We start from the raw sequence: 18,173 nt of genomic DNA on the forward strand, positions 1-18,173 counted from the left end.
GCTCAATGAATGAAAATTCCGATAAAAAAGTCTGCTTAAAAACAAAAAACAACATAATATACGAGCCACAAGTTTGATATCGACGCCATTCGGATGCACGCTTTGCGCATGCATAATCGCGGCGCTAGTGCGTTGGGACGGAAGACGTTGCAATATGCTGTAACCCTTATATTTTTTTTAAATACATTGGAGTCTTTATTGTAGCGAAAAATAAAGAAAAACCTGTTCCCGGCGAAAAGGAAGAATCGAAAAAAGTAAACAACTTTTTTTTCCTTTTTATGGTCGTGGCGCGCGATCGTCAAATTTTTGAAACACATGTTTCGATGCGTAAAGCATAGAGATAGTTACATAGCACGCTCTTCGTTCCTGCTTTACGAAACTCTCTCACTCGTTTGTGCTCATGATTACGCTCTTTTCATGTAGCTGTCCTAACGAATCGCAAATGAGAGAATTAAAGCGTTTTAATTTTGGTAGACTATAAGCATTTGAATGAAATAAATACAATTCCATGCCTAGATTTTTAAAATGATGGTAACAAATGTGGAGATATTTAAAATCATAGCACATGAAAATTAAATTGTTTAAATAAATGGTTCAACAGATCAAATATTGTCATCAATTCTTCAGACATCCTGGAACATCTTATGAATGTTTCACATCTTTATACATCATAATACTAAAACACCATGATGTTTTTTTTTCATTTCCTGGGATCATGAAACGATCGTACAAAAAAAAAGTCTAACACGAAGCGTGGAGCGCACCCGAAGAACAACAGATAAAGCGCGCTGCCTCGCTCGGCTTGCCCGAGAACGTCTTGCGCCTGCCGATCTGGGACTGGTTCCTCCGCGTCGCGCACGGACCGAAAGATTCAGAAACGCGCGAACGATCGAACCGAGCAGACGGGAAGGATCCGGTTCTCCCGTCCCGGTCGGGTAAGCCAGAAAAAAAAGAAAAAAGAAAAGAAGTGTAAAGTAACCAACAGGAAGTGTGTGTGTGAGATAAGCTGTGTCTTGTGCCGTGGTACCAAGCGATAAGAAACTTTGAATAGCTAGTGTGCTGTGCAGTGAAACGAGGTAAAGCTCATTTAAATATATAGTTAGATAGAATTTACGGTGCATGTTTGGAAAGTAGCAATTAGATAAAGTTTGGAAGATATAATACATTTGTGATCAAAGTGATAATATGTACAGATGTAAAGAGATGTGCTAAGCTTTACAAAGAAGGTTGTATAAAGTTTATACAAGCAAAGTATGTGCAAGGTGCAAAATACATCTAACACGGTATGCAAATTGAAGAAGCGAGAGCGAGACAGTGCCTTGTGAAGAACGAACGAGAACCATACACAATTAGTACGCTGGTTGAAAAAGGTTGCGATAATTTGAGAAATAGCACACCAAAAGTGAGTTGAAAGAGGAAACCTCGCCAAAAGTGCAGCGTCGTGAAGAAACGAAATGGCTGCAACACAAAATCCATCACCAGCAGCGGCAGGGGCAGCATCCTAGCATGTGGTGCATCGAATCGCCTGCAACCGCAAACGGCCAACCGAGCTCACCCTTTTGCCCGCACAGGCACAACATCCCTCAAAATGTGACCGTAAAAATACATGAAAACGAAGAAGAAGTCGACAACGATAATGACCTGCCCGCGCCCGGTCCCGGTGGTTTCTTTTCGGCTGGCTGCTCTTCCACCAGACGACCAGTGTGTCGTCTTCGTGCACTGTCTGTAGCACCCACCCGTCTGCAATCTTGCCCCTGTGTGGTGATCGTGCGGTGGGTTCAGGGGTGTGTGTGAGTGTTTTTTTTTGTTAACTTGCTCGGTTTATGTTCGCTTCTCCCTGTGAGCATAGCTCTCCATAGAAATGGAAATGAAAACATAAGCCTCGGTTTCAAAACCGGCCACAGAAGAACATTCCAAGCTGCTCCGAGAAGAACAGGGAAAAGCAAAGCAGGAACCTACACAATCCGTGCTGAATGAATGGATGCGTTGCAGCGTGGCGAGTAGGTCGTTGGGTTTGGGAAGATTCGAAGCGTTTGTTCAAAAGAATGTAAAAAAACAGCTACGAAGAAACGAATAGATGATCGTAAGTTGCCTATGCGTACGATCATCTTTGTAAACGGAACCAATACTGGAGCCTTTTGCGTATGGGTAGGATTTCAAGTCATGCCTAGGGATTGTACAAAAGAAGTACGCCCTGTTTTCTTCCACCACGATTCGGACACCGTTTGTTAGAAGTTACATTAACGCACAAACCGTCTGTATTCCAGATGGAACCGTGTGGATAAATTTAGAACTTTATGCTGCATATGGGTTCCCGATTTGTTTCTGTTTGCTCGCGTAACTGACGCGAGTGTGCAACTCTCTGCGCTTCGAGCTTCGAGATGTTTTGGGATGAAATCATGCACATAAGGCGTTCTTAGTAATGTATGCCGCAGCACTACACCGAGATGTTCATTTTCTGAGCGCACAGTTCCAGTGGGGTTTTTTTTTGTTTATTTTCCAATGTTGGTTCAGATATCGCTGTGCCACCCGTGTATAAATAGACGTCGACTATTGGCGATGGTGTTAGATCATCGATCGTCAAACGCTGGACAGTGAGCTTGGAAAGGCTACAGAATTGTGTTGAAATTGTAAAGCACGGATGTCTCAGCTCTCAACGATAAGGCATGCAGATGTTTCAGATTTGTTTTTTCAAAACAGGAACTAAATGTTGTACATATTTCACCAAGTTATATACACCACCACAAAGATGCGACGTTTTATTTTAAAATTTCATATTTGCTCCATCTAGCATTGTCTCGTCCATCTGGAGCGGTCTGATAGCCCCTTCTCATAGTCCGCTTATCGGACGGGTTGAGATGGGTGGCATCACAGCACTAGCCTCGATCACCGTCCTGGTGGTGCTAACCATCGGAACGGCCCGATCGGAGCTTACGCCACCATACTTTAATCTGGCCGAGGGACGAAGAATTGTTGCCAGTGCCACGTGTGGCGTTGGTACTGATGGGCCCGAACTGTACTGTAAACTGGTTGGTGCAAACACTGAAAATGATCATCAAAACCAATACTCGGTCATCCAGGGACAGGTAAGTTTTGGGACGAATTGTATGTAAAAAAGAATCCTTATTTTCATTCGTAATCCCTCACACAATGCAAGGTTTGCGATGTTTGCGATCCGAACGATCCCGACAAAAGTCACCCGCCGGAGTATGCCATCGATGGTACGCAAAACTGGTGGCAGAGTCCCCCGCTGTCTCGTGGCATGAAGTACAACGAAGTTAACCTTACGATCGACTTTGATCAGGTAAGTAAAGATGCGAGTGTAAACTTCACCATCAAACCATCTCACCGCAGTGAACACCGTCTGGCAAATGATCTAATCCATATGCACCAGCGGCAGGAAGGATGACATAATCTCGGCAGTATTGCAAACAGATATCTGTTTGCTTGTAAACGGCTAATGTAAACTTCACAAAGTCTATAGTTGGAACGTTTCGTTTGCTACGGCGATGGTGTAGCACAACATATGGCGGTAGCCACATATGTATGAATGGAGATTGGAATTAAAACGGAAATTATGAGAATTCAGCGGGTCGGAAAACAAGAGCCACACATCCCGTCTTGATAAGCGCTTGGTGACATTTGACTCCCAGCGGGATGGTTGTGATAACTTGCCTGAACTCGAGTTCCTTTTCGTTTGCTGATAAGCGTGCTATTCTTGGTGCTTATGCTGCTGGTCTATGCTGACCGAGGCTGGTGTTCGGCAGCGGCACATAGTTTTTCTTATCAATTTAGAACACTCCATTCACTTCCTTATGCTGCGAGAATGGAAGCACATGAAGATTGCCAAGAGCTTCCCAACAGAAAGCAGTTACACAAGCTGATTTAACTCATAAGCTGGAGGTTTTGTTATGTAGCTATGCAGCATGTTGAATTTTAAATACGATAATTCGATAGCACTCAAAACTCATTTTTTAAAGAGATCATTATTAATTAATGATCAGATATTCACATGATGTCCATAGATACTAAACTACAGACAACATTAACATTGTTACTCTTTTAAAAATCCCTACGGCTATTGTTATAAATTTTGGATCCCTATTCCACAAAGTGGAATACATTCCACAAAGTGGAATGGACAAAACACTAGTCAGTCCCGAGCTGGTCTGATTGAATAGTCGTAAAAAGGCTTAGGAAAAGATTAAAAAACATGTTCGTTCTAGACACGATCCGCCTATTTCTTACGAACATACTACAGATAACCTAGCCCATTAGCTACCATCTTAAGTAGTTGCGTCACCAAAAAGAAGAAAAAGTAGTATGTAGCCCAACCCACGAACAAATCTAACTAATATAAAGAATGCTTGTAACAAGAACCATTTGCTCCCATTCATTCTGTTAGCTTTAGTCCCAAAGTCTTGCTCTCTCTTAGCAAGAGTAGTTTTAATTGGTATTTATAGTCATTATTACACTGCGATAACACAACAATCTACTCATTTCCGTTTGCATGAAGCGGCTTAAATTATGCACACGCCTTGCAGCGATGTGCAGTTTAATAGCGTCTTTGCTAAATGGACACCGCAAGTCGGTTGATGAGTACAGCGTAAACTTGACATTGTAAGATGATTTGCTTGGCAGTAGCTGCAATGAGTACTACTCTTATTATTATTATGCATATCCAGGGTGGTCCGCTAGAACGTGTTACCTCCAATTCCCTGCAACTGGCACATAGACACAACCAGCTGGATGTGCAGTCCATCGTCGCTGCGCTTCGTCGGCGCAATTCTAGTTTATGCTTGCATTTTTGTTTCATTCTTGTAATCTGAACTACCCGAACCGAGTTTTTGCCTTTCTTTTACCACACTTCTTCTCTTTTACAATTGTCCTATACTTTTTCATTTGTTAAGGAATTCCACGTGGCTTATCTGTTCATTCGTATGGGCAACTCGCCCCGTCCTGGATTGTGGTCGCTTGAGAAATCTAGCGATTACGGCAAAACGTGGACACCCTGGCAACACTTCTCCGACTCACCCACTGATTGCGTGACGTACTTTGGGCCGGACAGTTTGAAACCGCTCCAGAACGATGACGACGTTATCTGTACGATGGACCACTCGAAGATTGTACCCCTCGAGGGTGGTGAGGTAGGTGATGATCGCACGATCGATCGTGGAATCGATGCTGTATTTATGACTGTAATCCACGTTTGTGTTACCCCTCAAGATCCCGATTCGTTTGCTAAACAATCGTCCATCGGCGAACAATTACTTCAACTCGTCCACGCTGCAAGAATGGAGCAGAGCTACGAACGTGCGCATCCGTCTGCTGCGTACGAAGAACTTGCTCGGACATCTTATGTCCGTAGCGCGCCAGGACCCAACCGTTACGAGACGTGTAAGTTGAACAGGACAATGTGCGGCCCAATGAGTCCTAAAAGTTGTTTCAACACTTGAATAACTTATTTCATCTTGTCTCAATCCCTTCCAGTATTTCTACTCGATCAAAGATATCTCGATCGGTGGACGTTGTGTGTGCAACGGTCATGCTAACACGTGTAACGTACTGGATCCTCGCTCGCCGAGACGCATTCTGGCCTGCCAATGTCAGCATAACACGTGCGGCGTTCAGTGTGCCGAGTGTTGTCCCGGATTCCAGCAGAAGAAATGGCGACAGAACACCAACGCAAGGCCTTTCCAGTGTGAACGTAAGTAATTGGTGGTTTATGTAGCAAAGAAATTCCCCTATTCAACTTCTCTTTCTTGCCATTCAGCGTGTAACTGTCATGGACATTCGGATGAATGTATCTACTCGGAGGAGATCGATGAGAAGGGTCTGTCGCTGGACATCCATGGAAACTACGAGGGTGGCGGCGTTTGCCAAAACTGCCAGCACAACACGAAGGGCATTAACTGCAACCAGTGCGAGGACAAGTTCTATCGCCCGTACGGTAGATTCTGGAACGAAACGGATGTTTGCCAGCGTAAGTAACAAGCGCACTGGGTAACCACGGCTCGAAGCAATAGCTAATCCGATGTTTCGCTTACAGCTTGCGATTGCGATCACTTTTACTCGACCGGTAACTGCGAGGAGGAAACGGGTCGCTGTGAGTGTCGGGCTGAGTTTGAGCCGCCGCTGTGTGACGCTTGTTCGTACGGCCACTTTGGGTATCCCAACTGCCGGCAGTGCGAGTGCAACTTGAACGGCACGATCGGATACTACTGCGAGGCGGTGAATGGTACCTGTCCCTGCAAGCACAATTTTGACGGGCCGCATTGTAAGCAGTGCGCCAAGGAGTACTACGGCTTCCCGGACTGCGATCGTAAGTACAACGGAATGGAAGCATGAACTTGGTGCGATATGATTTTTTATGTGCGTGATCGCTATCTCTTCAACAGCTTGCGATTGTAACATGCACGGGTCGGTGGACAGTGTTTGTGACGAGGGTAGCGGTCAGTGTCAGTGCAGACCCAACTTCGCTGGACGACTGTGCGATTCTTGCAAGGACGGGTTTTATAGGTATCCGGATTGTACATGTAAGTTCATATGACTGGCTGATGTTTCGCACAGTGTAGTTAACTTTAATCATACTCCTTGCAGACTGTAACTGTGATGTGCGCGGTACGTTGGACGAGGTGTGCGATAAGAACAGCGGAACCTGCCTGTGCCGTGAAGGTTACGGTGGTCCTCGGTGCGATCAGTGCATTCCTGGCTATTACAACTATCCCGACTGTGTGCCTTGCAACTGTTCTAGTGCGGGCAGCACATCGACCGTTTGTGACATCACGGGACGCTGCTCGTGCTTGGAGAACTTTGGTGGCCGACAGTGTACGGCCTGCTTGGCCGGATACTACCAGTACCCGGAGTGTTTGCCGTGCAATTGCGATTCGTACGGTTCACTGGCCAAATCTTGCACCAACGATGGACAGTGCCAGTGCAAGGATAACTTCGATGGCAAGAATTGCCAGCAGTGTAGGGAAGGGTTCTACAATTTCCCGGCCTGCGAGGAGTGCAACTGTGATCCGGCGGGTGTGATACCCCGCTTTGCCGGGTGCGGCTCCGTACCGGCTGGTGAGCTGTGCCAGTGTAAGGAGCGCGTACATGGCCGAATCTGTGACAAGTGTCGTCCGCTGTACTGGAATCTTACCGCCTCGAATCCCCACGGTTGCCAGGAGTGTGAGTGCTTTATCGATGGTACGATCGGTGCGCTCGACACGTGCGACACAAAGTCGGGCCAGTGTGCCTGCAAACCGTCGGTAACGGGACGCCAGTGTACGGAGTGTAAGGACGGCACGTTTGATCTGTTCGGATCGAACCTGTTCGGGTGTAAGGATTGTGGTTGCGATATCGGTGGTGCGGCGGACAATGTTTGTAACAAGGAAACGGGCCAGTGCCGGTGTCATCCGCGCGTTTCGGGCCGCACCTGTTCCTACCCGCTGACCACACACTACTACCCGACGCTGTACCAGTACCAGTTTGAGTACGAAGATGGCTATACGCAGTCCGGGGCGCAGGTGCGCTACCAGTTCCACGAGGACATTTTCCCCGGATTCAGTAGCCGCGGGTACGCCGTGATGTCATCGCTGCAGAACGAGGTCATCAACGAGGTACGGGTGCTGAAGTCGTCCGTGTATCGGCTGGTGATACGGTACAAGAATCCCAATCCGGACAATGTCGTAGCATCGATTCTCATTACACCGGACAATCCAACGGAGGTGGAGCAGAAGACAAAGGTGCTGTTCAAGCCCACGGAAAACCCCGAGTTTGTGACGGTGTCTGATGCGCGTGGCGAGGTTCCATCGCCGGTGGTGCTGGACCCGGGCAGCTACACTATCAGCATCAAAACGGAGAAGACCGTCTTCCTCGATTACTTCGTGCTGCTTCCGGCCGCGTACTATGAGGCTTCCATACTGACGAAAAAGATTGAAACACCGTGCGAGTTTAACGATCCCAACCTGTGCCGACACTATCAGTACCCGAGCGTTGCGCCGTACAACCCGCAGACGGAAGCGTTCATCATTGAGGATGGGCAGAGCTACAAGCCGGTGGAATTTTTCAAAGACTTTGAGCATCTGCACGAACTGAAGGAGCAGGATCTGCCGACGCTGGTGGAAACGCAGCGGGAGTTGTACTACCCAGTGGAGGTGCCACATGCAGGCCGGTACGTTGTGGTCATAGATTACATCACCTATCGTAACAACCCGGAGGTGGGCATCCTGCACGTCAATCTGGTGGGCGATCTAGATCAGGACGGGTCGGCCACGGTTTATCCGTGCACGTACACCACCGTCTGCCGGCAGCCAGTCATCGATCGGGAGTCGCGCGAGAAGATATTCTTCCTCGATCCGAACAACCGGAAACCGATCCTGGTGAGAAGTGTGGACGAATCCAGTGCGACAGCGATCAAATCGGTCACGGCCATACCGTACGAAGACTGGTCAACGGATTACATCCGCCCGAGCTCGGTGTGCGTGATGCAGGATGGTAAGTGCGTGCAGACAAGCTACCGCACAGCGCCGGACTCGAAGAAGATTGAGTTCGAGACGGAAAATGAGTACCTTGTGGCGGAGGAAATGCCCCGGGAAGTGTCGGACAATAACACCAAGCTGATCCTGCTCAATGAAAACCTCCAGGATGTGACAATCAAGGCAAAGGTGCAGTATCCGAATCGGTACGTGCTGATCGTGAAGTTCTTCCAGCCCGATCACCCCGCATACAATGTGCACTATCGAATTGAGACGGAGCGACAGAACTATGTCGGACGGCTGGTGGTTCGCCATTGCCCGGCCAACAGTGGTTGCCGAGAGGTGCTGAAGCAGGACAACGGATACATTGAGTTCGATCTGGAGGATAAAATTGAGCTTACGATCCTTAACGGTGGCAGCACGCGGCTGTGGGTGGATTACGTTCTGCTCGTGCCGGCCGACCAGTTCCACAACGGTTTGCTGCAGGAGGAAACGTTCGACCAGACGAACGCGTTCATCCAGAACTGTGGCCAGGACCATTTCTACATCCAGACAAATGCTAGCGATTTCTGCAAGAAGGCCGTCTTTTCGCTTACCGCCGATTACAACAGCGGTGCACTGCCCTGCAACTGCGACTATTTCGGCTCGACAAGCTTCGAGTGTGAACCGTTCGGTGGCCAGTGCCAGTGTAAAGCACACATCATTGGGCGCAAGTGCGAGGCGTGCAAAACTGGGTTCTACGGATTCCCGGACTGCAAGCCGTGCAACTGCCCATCGACCGCCCAGTGCCACAAGGATACGGGTGAGTGCGTGTGCCCCGATCGTGTGACGGGTGAAAAGTGCGATCAGTGCGTACCGTACACGTTCGGCTTTGATCAGATAATCGGTTGCGAGGAGTGTAACTGTAATCCCCTGGGCGTGGCGAATAATAACTTGCAGTGCGACATGGAGAGCGGCTTGTGCGAGTGTAAGTCGAATGTGGTCGGCCGTAAGTGTGACCGTTGCCAGTATGGATTCTTCAATTTCCCCTACTGCGAGCCGTGCCACTGCGATATCCGCGGCACCACGTTCGAAATCTGCGACCAGACGGATGAGAGCTGTTTCTGCAAGAAGAACGTGCAGGGCCGGGAATGCAACACTTGCGTGGATGGTACGTACAATCTGCAGGCAAGCAATCCGGATGGATGTACCAAGTGTTTCTGTTTCGGACATACCAGCCGTTGCCAGACGGCGTTCTTGCGCCCCTTCAACGTGAGCATGATGAAGGATATGACGGTGAATACGATTCGTCTGTCCGGGGGCAAGGTCACGATCACACCGTGGGTCATGACGGAAGAGATCATGCTGAACGAAACGTCCGCCGAGGTGTCGCTGAGCAGTTTCGACAATCGCGACCCATCGGCCGGCATGGTTTACTTCGGCATGTTGGATCACCTGTTCGATCTGAACAATCATCTGTCGGCGTACGGCGGCTATCTGACGTACAAAATCCTGTTCACGAACGGCCTGTTCGGCAGTTCGCTGATCGGTGCGGACGTCATACTCGAGGGCAAGCAGTTGGAGGTGATGCACCAGAGCTACCGGCAACCGTCGTCGAATCAACTGTTCAGCGGCAGCGTGGAGATGGTGGAGAGCAACTTCCAAACGGCGGACGGTGGTCCAGTAAGCCGAGAACAGTTTATGATGCTGCTGCGCGATCTGAAGAATATCTATATTCGGGCGTCCTACTGGGAGAACGGTCTTGCGACGGTTATCTCGGACGTCAGTCTAACGATGGCACATGACGACTTGGATCAGCCGCATCTGTATCGCGAGCTGGCGGTTGAGAACTGCGACTGTCCGCCGGGATACACGGGACGGTCGTGCGAAGACTGCGCACCGGGCTACTATCGGGATCCAAACGGGCCTTACCTTGGCTACTGTATTCCGTGCGAGTGTAATGGGCATGCGGCTACTTGCGACTGTAACACTGGTATTTGTCACGACTGTCAGCATTATACGACCGGCGAACATTGCGATCAGTGCATTGAAGGATACTACGGTAATGCTACGCGCGGTACACCGAACGACTGTATGATCTGTGCCTGCCCGTTGCCGGTGGAGTCGAACAACTTTGCCACGTCGTGCGAGGTGTCTGAGGATGGGTATGAGATACATTGCGCCTGTAAGCCGGGTTACCATGGGGAAAAGTGTCAGAGCTGTGCGCCAGGCTACTATGGACAACCTCAGGTCGAGGGTGAATTCTGCAAACCGTGCGACTGCTCGGGCAACATCAATGCGGAGGAACCGGGAGCATGCGATTCGGTGTCGGGCGAATGTTTGCTGTGTCTGAACAACACGTACGGCCGGGCATGTAACTTGTGTGCGCCTGGTTTCTACGGTGATGCCATCAATCTGAAGGACTGCCAGAGTTGCATCTGCGATAAGACCGGTATGGACTATTGCGACAACTTTATCGGAACGTGCAACTGTTTGCCGAATGTGATCGGCGAAAAGTGCGATCGTTGTGAGGAGGATCACTATGGGTTCGAATCGGGACGTGGCTGTACGCCGTGTGACTGTGGCATTGCATCGAATAGCTCGCAGTGCGACGATCACACTGGCAAGTGTGCCTGCAAACCGGGAGTGACGGGACGGCAGTGTGATCGCTGTGAGCCCGGCTACTGGAACTACTCGGAGGAGGGCTGCGTGCCGTGCTCGTGTAACACCGATTACTCTCGAGGATTGGGTTGCAATGCTTTGACCGGCCAGTGCGAGTGTCTGTCGGGTGTGGTGGGTGAGAAGTGTGATTCCTGTCCGTACCGGTGGGTGCTGATACCGGACACTGGCTGCCAGGAGTGTGACGTATGCCACCATGCACTGTTAGATGTAACGGACGGACTCAAGCTCGATGTTGATCCGGTGCTGCAGGACATCAAAACGATCGCGGACGATTACTACACGTCGCAAAAGTTGAAATACTTCGATGATATGGTGGATGAGCTGGAACCGAAGGTGCGCAGTCTGGATCCGCATGGTGTCAATCTGAATCCGTCGCGGCAGAAGGTGGAATCGCTGGAGATGGAGGTGAAAAATTTAGACCGTCGCATTCAGTATGCCGACGAGAACGCGAAGGACATTTCCACCAATAGCGAAAATCTGCTGGCCGCTGCATCAAACGTGCTGGACGACTGCCGGCTGGTGCACATCAACACGAAGAACACCATTGACGAAGTGATGATACTGGGAGAGAATCTCGGATCGTCTGAAATTACGAAGCTGGACCAAGCGTTTACTGAAGCAAAGCACTATCTGGACAATATTAAGCAATACTCGACGACACCAGAGTCACTCAACTCTCAGCTGGAGAATGCGACACGCTTATTGGAGCGGGTGGAACAGTTTGGTGAACCGGTGCAGACACAACATGAAAAGCTGGCCAAGCTGATGCACGACATTGGCGAGTTTGATGTGAAGCTGGAAGACCTCTACACTTGGAGCTTGAAGGTGGAGAAGGAAAGTGGCATCACTTCGAAGCTGAACAATCAAAACAAGGGTTCAGTGAATACGAAATTTGACACGGTTTCGGCCCACGCGAAGGAAGCTACCGAGAACATTGAAAACAGCAAATTGCTGCTGGCCAATTCGTCCAACATCATGAAGGACATTGACATCACGCACAAGGAGCTGGGCAACGTGAACAAAGAGCTTACCGATTTGAATAACGCCGTCGATAATGACTTGCCGAATTCGTACGATGAGTACCAGCAACTAAATCCACAGATCGAACGTGCATCGGCCCATGCAAGAGACTTGGCGATTGAAGCCAGTAGTTTGTCGGATAAGTACTCCGACGTGTCGGCCAACTCGGAAACGGCGCTGCAGGCTGCAACGGCTCACTCGAAGATTGTGGACGCAGTTAAGGAGGCTGGGGATGGCATTCGTAACGCTACGCTCACCGCACAGAAGGCGACGGACCAGACGGAAGGTATCGATAACCGAGCGGCCGAATCGGACGCTGCTTCGCGTGAGCTGCTCAGCGAGGCTCGCCGTATGTTTACCACCCTGCAGACGGAACTTGAGCCACAGAGCAAGCAGTCGATCGATACGGTCGATGGTATTAAGGAGAAGAACGATCACAGCGATGACATGCTGCACTCCATCAATGCCGCTCTGGACGGTATTCCGGAGGAGTCGCACACGGACAGTTGGGAAAATGCACGCGATCAGGCAATCGAAGCGCAGGCCAAGTCACACAACTCGCTTAAAATACTGGACCCGATGATCAGCGATCTTTCCAAGAGTGTGTACATGGCGGAACAACTGCCGAAAGAGGTGGACAACACGCAAAAGGACATTAAGCAAGCAACGACACAGATTGAGCGGCTCAAAACGATGATTCCCAACATCCGCCAGCTGGTGGAGAAGCTGGACACGAAGCAGAACCAGGTAGATTCGATCGTAAGCGATATTGGCGATCGGCTGGAGGCGCTCAAGCGACAGATCGGAGAGGCCCGATCTGTTGCTAACACGGTTAAGGTCGGCATGCAATTCCACCCCAACACAACGGTGGAGCTAAAGCCACCGCAAAGCCTGTCCCAGATGGCTACGAACTCCAACGTGTCCGTGTTCTTCCGCACGGACAAACCGGAAGGCTTCGTGCTGTACCTCGGCAATGAAGTGAAGCCGGACGCGAAGAAGAGCTCACGCGATGATTACATGGCACTGGAGATTGAGAATGGCTACCCGGTGCTGTCGATCGATCTTGGCAATGATCCAGAGAAGGTGATCAGTCCAAAGTATGTGGCTGACGACAAGTGGTACCAGGCGATCGTGGAGCGTACCGGTAACAACGTGAAGCTTATTATCCGCGAAGAGCTGGACAATGGTACGGATGTTTTCCATACGAAGGAGCAGGTGCTCCCCGGAGCGTACAACGTGTTCAATGTGGACCAGAACAGCAAACTGTTCATTGGAGGCTATCCGCCAGAGTACAACATGCCGCAGGACGTGAAGTCGAGCGAGTTTGATGGCCGCATCGAGCAACTGCAAATCGGTGGCGAGCATGTAGGGTTGTGGAACTTTATTGACGCTCAGAATGTGTACGGATCGCCTGAACGGGAGTCACTGCGCAACGAGGAGAACCCATCGACCGGATTCCGGTTTAGTGGCAACGGTTATGTGGCAATCGATTCGAAGCCGTACACGTTCAAGCAGCAGTCCCAGCTGCAGTTCCAGTTTAAGGCACCGCCAGAGACGCGTGACGGTTTGCTGTTCTATGCGGGCAAAAACAAACACTTCATTTCGGTCGAGATGCGCAACGGTGCGGTAGTGTTCCAGTTCAAGCTTGGCCAGCACGCCCAGGCAGTGACGATGGGATCGAGCAGTGCGTTCAATGACGACAAATGGCACAAGATTTCCGTCGAGCGGGATGGCAACATCGGCAAGCTGACCGTGGACGATCGTGAGGTGTTCCAGCAGACGGGATCAGCAGATCACCAGCAGTTGCACATCTCGGAAGCACTTTACTTCGGTGGTTATCATAGCCGAGTGAACCACTCGGAGGTTACGTCGAAGGGCTTCGACGGCTGTATTGACGATGTGTACATTTTGGGCAACAAAGTGGATCTGAGCATTAATCTAAAGGCCCTCGACGTGCGGCCGGGATGTCCGATGAAGTTCTCACCGCTTGTGTCGTTCCCGCCGCGCCAGTTTGGCTACGTCAGCCAGCCGGGCGTTGCTTCGGTGAACAGTCTGCAGGTTAATCTGAAGTTCCGCACCACCCAAAGTGACGGAGTGCTCTTCTACACCACCACGTACGATCAGAGCGGTACGCTGGGATTGGCCCTGCGGGACGGTGTGCTAGTGCTGAGCAGTACCGGCATGGAGCTTACCACCGGGGATCGTACGTACAATGATGGGGAATGGCACGCGCTAACTGCTGCCCACGATCACGATCGGTTGACGCTGCTGGTGGACGATGACGATCCACACTTTAGCCAATATCCGCCGCAACCGTTGTACATTGAAAACGGTGACATCTACTTCGGAGGGCTGCCGAAGAATTATGTCACGGCAACTAATGCGATCGCGTCGAATGCTTATTTCATGGGATGCATTAGTGATATTACGGTTAACGGACATATTGTTAACTTCGCTACGCTCACCGACAAGAAGTCGGCCGTACTGGATCAGTGCTCGCGGGAACTGTTTGCAGCTGGCGATGTGCCGCTGTACTATCCGAACGATGGCAAGGATCCCGAGGTATTTGTGCAAAGCCGCTTTGATGCAGATCGCGACCAGTCCGGCAGGTACGACGAGGATGAAGATAAGGATACAAGAACACCGGATTACGGTAGACAGCCAACGACCGGTGCTCCGAGAGCTCCTCCGAGTGCGGCACCTGCACCGACAAGCAGCAGTGTCACAACACCATCTTCCACTACGACTACTACTACTACCACTACTACCACTACAACAACGAGACGTCCTAGGCCGGATGAGCCGCAGCCAGTGTGCAGGCTACCGGTCACACCAGATCAGGATGTCGACTTCGACTCCGGTTATCGATTCGGTACGGGACAGTTCAGCCATATCGAGTTCAGCGAAGTGCCGCTCAAGAACAAACGGCAGTACGATTTCTCGCTCAGCTTCAAGACGGAGTTCCCCGAGGGCGTCCTATTTTACGTGGCCGATCCGCGCCATACGGACTTCATTGCGCTGCATCTGCGCGATGGTAAAGTGTTCCACTCGTTTAACTGTGGGTCCGGATCGGCCAACATGTCGTCCGAGCGACGGTATGACGACAATGAGTGGCACACGGTGCACTTTACGCGCCACAACAACAAGGGCAAGCTGGTAGTGGATAGCGAGGACGAATCGCAAGGTGAATCTTCCGGCACTACGCGCACCATGGCGCTGCAGGCACCGATGTTTGTCGGTGGTGTAAGTGGCGACAATTATGAGGAGGTGGCACTTAATCTTAAGGTGAGTAGTTATCAGGAGGCCCTGCGGCAATGGAATGGTCCGCAGGATGAGATTAATGTAACGATTGCCTTTCACAGATGGACAAAAATGTGCTGGAGCGAAACCAATTCGTTGGATGCATTAACGACATCGAAGCGAATGGCCGCCCGTTAGCCGCACCTTCGAACATTACCCGCACGATTCCCTGCTCTACGCAGATCGAAACGGGAACGTTCTTCGGCAATGGTGGCGGTTTCGTCAAGCTGTACGATAAGTTCAAGGTGGGCAATGAGCTGACCGTCAGCATGGACATTCGTCCGCGCGCTCAGAGCGGTCTGCTTATGTCCGTACACGGCCGCAAGGCGTACTTCGTGCTGGAGATGATCAATGGCACGATCAGTCTGTCGGTGAACAATGGCGACGAGCCGTTCACTGCCACCTACACGCCACTGCCGGAGGAGAATCTTTGCGACGGCCAGTGGCGCACAGTTTCCGCTATCAAGTCGCAGTACGTGATCACGATCAAGGTGAACGATGTCAGTTCGAATCCTGCCATCGGTGATGCACGCTCCCCGTCGACCGATACCACACGACCGCTGTTCCTGGGCGGACATCCTCACTTACAGAGGGTAAGTACCTGAAGGCTGGTCATATGAGGTATACAACATAAATCTAACCAATTTTTTATGGCTTGCAGATTCGAGGATTTGCTGCGCGAGTACCTTTCCAGGGATGTATACGCAACGTGAAGGTTCGTGATACGGTTGAACAGATTACACCAAAGATGACGGTCGGCAATGTGCAGACAGGCGTGTGCCCGACCATTTAAACAAACAGATCAATCTGGACGTTGAATAGACGTTTGAACGACTTCAATAGACAAACGACCTTTTGAATAACGAATTTGGCTAACGTACCTTGGAATGTGATTATGAACGACAGGAAGCAACTGATGATGATAATGAAAATGCTGCTACACCATGGACGTCTCTAATTTGGATAAAAACACACTAAGCGAAGATTTCACAATGTTCTTTCCTTTTCTTTGTATTTCTATTTTACTCTTCTTTTACTCAACAAGTATCCAGTACAACCAGATCCAGCGACTTCTTTTTTCCTCTTTTTTTCATAAATGATCAATGCAGTTAACCAGTGTCATTATTGTTGCTACAGATGGAAAGATCAATTTTTCATACAACCCAAAATTCAATATTGATTTTATGTAGTTTTCCAGATTTCAATAAAATCTCCCCAGTTTGAGCAATAACAGTAGATTTTTTATTTTTTTATTTTACATTTCGTTAATGTTGTTTTGAGGAGAATTAGAACAAGTGGTAAGTAATACTTTCTTTCTTAGGTGACTCTATGTCTACGTATTTTTCCAAAGAATTCTAAATAATCAAATGTGATTTTATACTTTAGTTAGCCAATGTTGTAATGTAGGTAAGATACGCCAAACATACGGCTCGTGAGAATGGTTAGAGAAATTGCCGCACAATATACAAAATATTGCGAAATAAAGTAAATTTTAGGACCTTAAATTCCTACTAACGCATCTACCACCATAATTTTAGAGCAGGCTGATAATCTTCAAAACAAACATTTTGCAAAGGTAATGGACAAAGGTCATTTCCCATAGGAAGAGTTCAAGAAAGTGTCCCAACCTTTATGAGAATCCCTGAAAACCCCTGTAAAGCGCAGAGTTTTGCAAACATAATGTGAGGCCACATGTATCCACAACAATTATTTGAGTATTTATTAGCGCCACCAAGATCCCAGATTCAAACGCATCACAAAAAGTGGTGAGGAGTCAAAACTGTTGTATAGCTCGAAAACGGAGCCGTCTTGCCCGAAGTGTCTTATTGTTCTTATTTTTTTTCGCACAACAACAATCGTTGTCGGTCAAGTCCTGCCTTTCAGGCCAGCGCAAGTGAGCTTGGCTTTCAGTGACTTACTGATTACTCATAGCAGGATAATCATTTTTTTATTTGTTTTATAGAGGCTTTGGACCTTTTGGCTGACATTCACCTCTTAGGATAATCAATCCTACGTATAGGGGCGTGGTCAGTTCGGGGCTTGAGCCTTTAGTGGGAATGTTGTTAAGGCATACGAGTTGACGGTTGTACCACCAGACCGGTCCAGAAGATGGAACAACAATATGATGATGGGCATCAATCAGCAAAAGCTCCAAATGTCTCACTATAGCGGCTCCATCAACAATCTTATTATTTGCGCCATGCATTCAAATTAATACATAATATCTCTCGCTACTCACAACAAAGCACGTCGTCGTGACATGGCCCGTTCATGAGGGAAATAAAAAGTACAGCTTATTTATATGCACCAGATGACAAAGCTCCATCGTAATATAAGATACTAATTCTAGCAGAAGGTTGCACCGTGTTAAAATCTGCTCATGATAATCCACAAATGACAGTCTCGTATTTAGAAAAAGGCTAGATCATTGACACAGTGTGCCTTTTGTATGTCTGTGCATAAGAAAAGAATGATTAGGATCGCGATCAACTGAGGGTAATAGTGATGTATTGTACGATGCAGCATGTATTTTAAACCGTTTGTACTGCGCTGATGATGTTATACTACCCAATTGACATTTACTAGTTCTACCAAAATCGGGGTTCCGAGTTATTTCCCTTAAACTGGCTCCTTAAGCTTCCCTTAAACTGCATCAGTTTAAGAGACTTTTAAAACAAGCCCGTTAAAATCGAATGTGATGTGGCTTTTTTGTTGCTTTTTTTAGTT

General features: G+C 49.0%; 1 protein-coding gene across 1 annotated transcript; it reads left to right on the forward strand.

Moving 5' to 3' along the window:
* The first annotated feature begins 748 nt into the window (after positions 1-748).
* On the forward strand, positions 749-16,677 carry LOC1275819 (laminin subunit alpha). The gene is made up of 12 exons (XM_315098.5): positions 749-1,076; positions 2,792-3,086; positions 3,158-3,304; positions 4,911-5,147; positions 5,227-5,397; positions 5,491-5,707; positions 5,774-5,983; positions 6,050-6,322; positions 6,399-6,536; positions 6,601-15,431; positions 15,509-16,039; positions 16,108-16,677. Exons 2-12 carry the CDS (start codon positions 2,859-2,861, stop codon positions 16,237-16,239), a joined length of 11,115 nt encoding a protein of 3,704 aa, XP_315098.4. The 5' UTR covers positions 749-1,076; positions 2,792-2,858; the 3' UTR covers positions 16,240-16,677.
* The last annotated feature ends 1,496 nt before the right edge of the window (positions 16,678-18,173 follow it).

The sequence above is a fragment of the Anopheles gambiae genome, chromosome 2, assembly GCF_943734735.2.
Source record: "Anopheles gambiae chromosome 2, idAnoGambNW_F1_1, whole genome shotgun sequence".
NCBI classification, from domain to species: domain Eukaryota; kingdom Metazoa; phylum Arthropoda; class Insecta; order Diptera; family Culicidae; genus Anopheles; species Anopheles gambiae.